The 7,162-nt window shown below is 48.5% G+C and overlaps 1 protein-coding gene across 2 annotated transcripts in view; it reads left to right on the forward strand.

Annotated features, from left to right (window-relative positions):
- The window catches only part of FGF18 (fibroblast growth factor 18), a 64,020-nt gene extending 57,467 nt beyond the window's left edge, over positions 1–6,553 (forward strand). The window contains exon 6 of one of the 2 annotated variants that reach the window (XR_005258574.1): positions 5,442–5,541. Coding sequence is in view for 1 of the 2 variants with exons in the window: in XM_038150421.1 (XP_038006349.1) it covers positions 5,442–5,708 (267 nt within the window). In the remaining variant the exon portion in view is untranslated. Of the gene's footprint in view, positions 1–5,441 lie in introns of both variants that reach the window. The other variant, XM_038150421.1, reaches the window with a different exon arrangement.
- The last annotated feature ends 609 nt before the right edge of the window (positions 6,554–7,162 follow it).

A 7,162-nucleotide genomic window follows, 5' to 3' on the forward strand; every position in this document is an offset into this window, starting at 1 on the left:
GGATTTTCCAAGCCATGTGGAGCGAGTCTAGAAGAGGCTCCGGGCATTGGCCCTCTGAGCTTGTGCAAAACTGCCAAGAAGGAACTTCCTGAAAGCTTCACATCTCTGGGCACTGCTGGGGGAACAGCTCTGGGTCTGCCAGGGGTTATCAGTGGTGTTTGGGGCACCAGCCCTGGGTCCTCAGCTGGGCATCCTTTAGGAGCAGCTCATGGGGACTGCTGAGCCGTGCTGCTCCTGGAAACCCAAGCCTTCCCTGTTGTCACTGCTGTGAAATCTAGGAGACACAGGGCGGGATTTCTTCTGTGTAACGCAGTGGGATGAATCTAAGGGTGTCAGTGTCTGAGGGAATTCCAGCAGCCCTTTGAAATGATTGCTGAGCTCTGTGGGTGTGCCTCACACCTGTGGGTGGCATGAAAACCAGCATGGTGGGGTGCCAGAGCTTGGGAACCCACTCTGCCTGTTTGTGTAGGGGGAGAGAAGGATGGGTGCAGGAAGGGTCCCTTTTCAGCGGTTTTCCTTGTAAAAGCCTGGGTGTGTGCACCTCTTGGAAAGCTTTTGCTTGAGTGGTAGCTTTCCCTACTCCAGGATTTTTGGGAGGCGGGGGCTTGCTTCCCTCACAGAGGGAGATGCTCTCCATTGTACAGAGGGCTGGTGTCACCACAGTTCGACTTTGAGCCTGGGGACTGAGCTGGCAAAAAGGTGATAATTAAACCTGAGACTCAGCCCCCTCTCACCTGGACTGCTGAGACTCGCTGTGCCCTGTGCCAAGCCGGCATTTCTGGGTTGTCACGGACGTTTTGGTGGTGTTTGGGGTTTTTTGTTATTTGCAGAACATCACCAGTCGCTCACCCAGAGAGCTCCTAATTACAGTGGCGCTTGAGGACGGGAAGTGTTTTAACCTAAGCTTAGCTAACAACAGCCTAATTTGTGCCTCGATCTTTGCAAACAGAGAAACTTTTCCGTCCTGGAGGCTTCTGTCCCCGCTCCTCGCTGTTACCCGAGCTGCTGGTGCGAGCTCATCGTTGCTGTAAAAGCCGAGGGAAGTTTGGATTTCCCAGTGCCCACTGCGCCAGATTTGTGAAGCATAAATGAGAAAACCTGCCCTGGCCTCGGTGTGCCATAAAGAGCTGCTCAGGTGGCTCGGCGTGGCAGGCTGCGGGGGAGGGCGGAGGCGGCTGCTGCACCTGCTGATGCTTTGGCTCGGGCTGGTGGCACAGAGCGGCCGCGAATTCCCCCTGAGCTGCAAGCTGTTTGTGGCAGGAATGCCTCGCTCCGAGGAGTGCTCCTGCCTCGACAACAAAGAGCTCTTTGATCCTTTCCATTTGGAGAACTTAAAACGAGAAAGCCAAACTACAATAAGACCAAGTTGGGTCATAAAAAGGAGAGCAGGAGCACCAAAGCGCTCCGGAGTGTAATTGTAGAAGCAGCAAATGCTTTGGCACTTAATTCTGCTTTAGTGTCAGTTCAACATGTTTCACGTTTAAGACTGGAGAGCCCCTCACCAAATGCTCTGCACAAACAATCCGGGGCTCCTCCTCGGTGAGCTCCATGTGCTCAGAGAGCCCCGGCCCAGTGCGGCCCCTTGGCTCTGCTGCGCTCAGCTGCGCAGGGTGGAGCCCGCTCACGGTGCAGAAACTCTTCTCAAACCCCCCTCTCCTCGAACCCCTTACTGCAGGGTGAGCCTGGGGTGTTGCTGCTCTAACTCTGCTCTGTAAAAACTCTGGCACCACTCAGGTCCCTGCCTGGCGCTGGGCACTGACCCACTGCCAGCAGGGCCGCTCCCCAGCCCTTGTTCCAGGAGATGCTCGGCTGGAGCCAGCCCTTGGTGCTGCTCAGCCTGGGCTTTCCCCTCACTCTGCACAGACCTGGGCCACGCCCCAGAGCTTTCCCTGGAAGGTGGCATTTAGATCAGGCATTTTATAAGACATTTATCAGAAATTTGGCTAACAGATACCACATCTTCCCAAAGTTCCTGGGCTGTGTTTAAACAAAAACATGCTCTGAATGATTTCTTTGCAAAGAACTGACCTTCCAGGTGGCACAGCCTTGTTGCATGGCCAGGCAGCAGCCCCTGGGCCAACACCAACAATTTGGTCTCTGACTTTCATAGAGCCTTTGCAGGAGCAGGGTTGTGCCTCTGCAGTGTCCTGCTCTGAGCAGGGAGCATGGCTAGAGCTGCTGCCAGTGGGATGGTGAGGCCAAAAGGCAGGAGCAGCCAGTGGGGCACACGAGGGGCACAGGAAGCCCTCATTCCTACTGCGGAGGGGACAGGGATGTGGGGCTGGGTGTGGGACTTCCTCTGTCCTGTGGCCAGGCCATTACACTGGGCCAGACAGCCCCTGTGCAGCTCTGAGGCTTTCAAGAATGTCTTTATTGTCAAGAATCAGTTGAAAACACAAAGCTCCGTGTTTTGGAGAGTGAGTGCTCTGCAGGGCACATCCCTGCCAGTGCAGTGTGTATGAAATGTGGCTTGGCAGCAGCTCCCAGCTGGCGTTGGTGACGGAGGGTGCAGCCCTGGGTCAGTTGCACCAGGAGCTCCTGGGGAAGGGTTAGCCCGTGGCTGGAGCAGGGAGTGATGCTTGGCCAAAGCTGTCTCCCTTTTCTCTTGGACCTCCCTCTCTTTGGAGGAGTGAGGGGATGGCTGACAGACCCAAGGAGTGATTTGCTATGGCTGAAGTAGGGAACTGATTAAATTTTAAATGTTGGGCACCTGATGCTTAAAAATTACTGAAAACCCTCACAAATTGATTTTTCCCCTAATAGATTGCTGTGAGTACAGTTCTTCATGGTGTAGGTAACTTGTGTGAATGATTTAGCCTGTTGGGGATCATAAAAGAAACTGTAAAATTATCTTGTCAGTATTTGAAAATCATTTGTGTGTCTGTGACGTGTTTTAGCACATACAGGAATGCTCTGTTTGGGGAAGTGAAGTCCTTATCCTGATTTATCTCTAGGTACTTGTAAATGCTGCTGTAATTTCATGTTATCAAACCATTTAGCTCTTCCTCTTCCAGAACGAAGTTATTTTATCTCATGCACCTTGTTTACTTCAAATTAGCCCTGAGGTTGGCCTGAAGTTGCACCTTGTTAATCCTCCACCTCCTGTCTCCGTCTTAGGCTCTGTCGGCAAATTTGAAGGTATAAGTAAATACTTTTTTGTTATTAATAGAATAAGTTCCCCCCTCCTACACACATGTTTTCTTTTCATTCCAGTCTTCATTTTCCGTGAAAAACTGACATTGCAGTAGAAGCGGAACCCTCCCAAATTGCATGAAAAACCTTTAATTCTCCTAGCAACAAGGTCAGGGCTCAAATCCAGTCCCTTCCCACGAGCATGGGGGGAACAACCCTCCCAATTACCTGCAGTATGGATCCGGTCAGTTCACAGGCACCTGGGTTTGGGTGGATTTGAATCCCAGCCATGGTATTGTTAAAAAATTCTCCACTCACTGGGGAAGGGTTTGTAGTGGGCTGGGCCCTGAGAAACCTGGAGCTGGTTTTATGGCTTCCCATTGAAATCTGGTGGAACCCTGTGGTGTTGACTGATTTCCCCCTTTGCCACTCATGTGGCTTTGATCAAACCCAGGACTTGGAGAATGACACCCCCAGGAACTGGAACCACTAAGCTTTGCCCAGTTCTGGTGTTCATTAAATCATTTGTGAACTTCCAGTTGTGGATGGTAAAATGAGGACCTTTGTGCCTATCCCGGATGGAGACTGCTGGTCCTAAGGCAGAGTCCCTGTGCAGGCCCTGGATTAGCAGAACTGTTGGAAAAATTGCCAGAATTCGCCCTCTTAATGAGACCTTCCCTGGTGCTGAAAGTCTTGAGGCAGGAGGGTGCAGTGCTGACTTCAGGGCAAACATCACCTTCTGTCACACGGATGGAACCGAAGCTCTGCTAAAAGCATGGAGTCCTGGAGGAATGGCTGGCCCTGGGGGCTGGTGATGACCAGCCATCCTGGCTTTCCTCTGTTGCTGCCTCCAGCCTGGGTCATGGTGCCTGATGGTTCCCCTGTCATGGGTGTTTGGGGCTCAGAGGTGCAGGGAAGCCTGTGCAACGTGGCCTGGAGCGGTTCCCTCCTGTTTCTGATCCCTTGCCCTTCCCAGCAAACTCCACAGGGATTGTGCAGCACATTTCAGGATGGCTGCCCTGGAAGGGCAGGCTGAGCTGTCCTTGGGGAAGGGATGGTGACCATGCAGGGATTGGCTCCTCACTCCAGCCTCAGGCCCACAGGAGCCCCTGAGCACAGCCAGGGCTGGGGGCTGAGCAGCACACACTGCTGCGGCTTCCCTGTCCCCCAGGATATGATGGGTAAAGACTGAGGGGGTCTGACAGTGTTTAGTTTGGGTGGACAGGGTTTCATAGTATATGTAGGCCTGCAGTTCCAAAAAACTCATTTGATACAGTGGGAAGCTGAATTGGGCTATGATGGAAATCCTTTCTTTGTCTTTACTGAGCTTTAAATGAAGTCCTGTGCCATGGTTTATATCCACTTATCCTGTATCTTCTGAATATCTTCTGATGCATAAATCAAATCATGTGACGTTCTAGGTACAGCACCAGTAACTCAGCAGTTTAAGGGGAAAATGTTTTCTGGCAGAAGGTTATGGATGAGAAGAATTTCCTTTGTGCTCAAGGACTCGAAGATGCAGTTGTGTGATGCTGTCACTCCCTCCAGTGCTGCCTGTGCTGTGCGAGAGTCCTGAATGCGAGATCCTTGTTCTGCCGTTCAAAGCCCAGTTCTGGGTCTGGTAGGATCTCTAGGCTGAGCTGAGCCCAATTTGGCTTCAGGGCTCTCCAGGGTCCCAGGGACCGGAGTGGTGCCGGGGACCCCAGTGGCTCCAGCACCCCTGGAGCACCAGGTGTGGTCCATCTGCCAGGGGTTGCCCTGGGATCACATGGGGGAGAGTTTTCAAATTGCTGTGGAGGCTTATACTGAAGCTTGTAATAATTTTAGTGGGATTTGGGTAGTTGTGGGTGAAAGCCCATAAGGTATTTCAGGAGTGAGGGATAGAAGGGGAAACAGTGTTGTTCGGACCCTGTGAGATTCTGGGGTTTGGGTTTTTTCTAAGTATGATGTTTCTCTGGCACAAATTCAATTCATCCTCTCTCCCTAAGGGAAAAAGGCAAAGCTGGATGTCTTGCTTTGCTTGCAGCTGAAGGCACTGGACTGGATAAACTTAACTGTTGTCTTTGAAAAATTTTTCTCCCCTTGGATAAGAGCATTTTAAAAAAAGAAATTATGACCTCACGCTTTCATGCTTTAAAAAAAAAAAAAAAAAGATTTTAACTAATGCTTGTTATGGCTCTCATTAAGAATGTTTGAACCAAAAAAGAGGCCCAGATGTGATGATTTTATTTATGCCAAATTGGGTTTTGGCCACTGAGCTTGCATTTGGATTATTTATTTTTTCTTTCCTTTTTTTTTTCCTTTTTCAGCCTGATGGCACCAGTAAGGAGTGTGTCTTCATTGAAAAAGTCCTAGAAAACAACTACACGGCATTGATGTCTGCAAAATATTCAGGCTGGTATGTTGGATTCACCAAAAAAGGGAGGCCACGGAAAGGGCCCAAGACCCGGGAAAACCAACAAGATGTACACTTTATGAAGAGATACCCAAAGGGGCAAATGGAGATACAGAAACCTTTCAAGTACACAACAGTCACCAAGAGGACTAAGAGAATACGACCCACCAACCCCAGCTAAAAACAGACAAAATAGTGTCACAATAAGAAACCACAAAAAGAAAAAAAAAAAAAAAACTGCACCAGAGGAATATTTTTACATTAAAAATAAGGAAGAAGCTCTATTTTTGTACATTGTGTTTAAAAAAATAAAAATTAAAAAAATTAATAAAAGACTAGATGGCAAATGCTGGGGAAAGCTGTTCGGGATTTATTGTGACTTGAAAAATGAAATTAACTGCTCTATTTAAATTGACTTCTTGTTGTTGATGACACACAGGTGCTTCTTTTGCTTTTTTTGAAAAGGACAACTTCTCAAGCATATCCCCAGAGGGGAAAAAAAAAAAAGAATTATTAAAAATAAATAAATAAAACCAAAGAAAACCAAAGTTCTTTCCCAAAGTTACTGAGACCCTGCCCCGCCAAGTGCCGGTTGGCAGTAATCTATTTATTGCCTGCTGCCCGCCGGCCAGGACAGGCGGTGGGAGCTGCAGGGACGAGGCCCATGGAGCTCTCGGCGCACCGATCCTCTGTAACCCTCCTGACGACATAGGGAGTCACGGCTCCGTGATCCTGCATCCCGCTCACTTCTGGAGAATGCTGCTAACTACATTCAAGTGACTACAAGATGACCTAGTACACCAATGATAAGGGAATATTTTAAAACCAGCTATATTATATATATTATATATATATAAGCTATTTATTTCACCTCTCTGTATATTGCAGTTCCATGAACCAAGTATTACTGCCTCAACAATTAAAAAAATTATTTAAAACATATGTACATATTTTTGCTGTTCACACTTCCTTCCCCTCCCTCAGTAGTATTTTTTAAATGCATAGTTTTATGCGAGGCCAGGAGGAAATGTTTGGGGCAGTTTCCCCACTATAAACTTAATTGCTGATTCTGTAGTTCTTCCTGTTCCTTAATACCATCTTCCTCTTCCTCCCTGGTTGTTGCCACAAGGAAGAGTCTCAGTGGGGTGATGGTGGGCTGAGTGTGAGAGAATCCACGCCAGCGTTTTTCAAGAGCAGCACATTTGATACATTGCAGTCCAAGGAATATTTCCTAAAGCTGTGGCCAAGCAGAAAGTAAACTGGAAAATGAGTATCTGACTGCATTAACACATACTTACGTGTGGCATGTGTTTCCTTCATTAGAGCTTTTAGAGGGACTCTTGCTTTCAGCTGTTTAATTCAAAATTGTGCCTTTTAAAACTTGCCCTCAGCCAGACAAATCCCTCTCCCTTGTCCTGCATGGTTCACCAAGCTCATCCAGGAACTTGTTTCCCTGGTCAGTCCAGCCAGCTTTCCTTCCAAGAATTCTGCACAGGATATGGATGATGTAAAGTGCCCCACAAACAGAAAGTGGGGAAAAGGAGCAAGATGAAATATCTGACCTCAGATTTTAGCTGGAATGCTGATGAAGCCCTGGAGTGGAGTTTTAAGGAGAAGCTTGCTTGGCTTTTCCTT

This window comes from Motacilla alba, chromosome 13, assembly GCF_015832195.1.
Source record: "Motacilla alba alba isolate MOTALB_02 chromosome 13, Motacilla_alba_V1.0_pri, whole genome shotgun sequence".
NCBI lineage: Eukaryota > Metazoa > Chordata > Aves > Passeriformes > Motacillidae > Motacilla > Motacilla alba.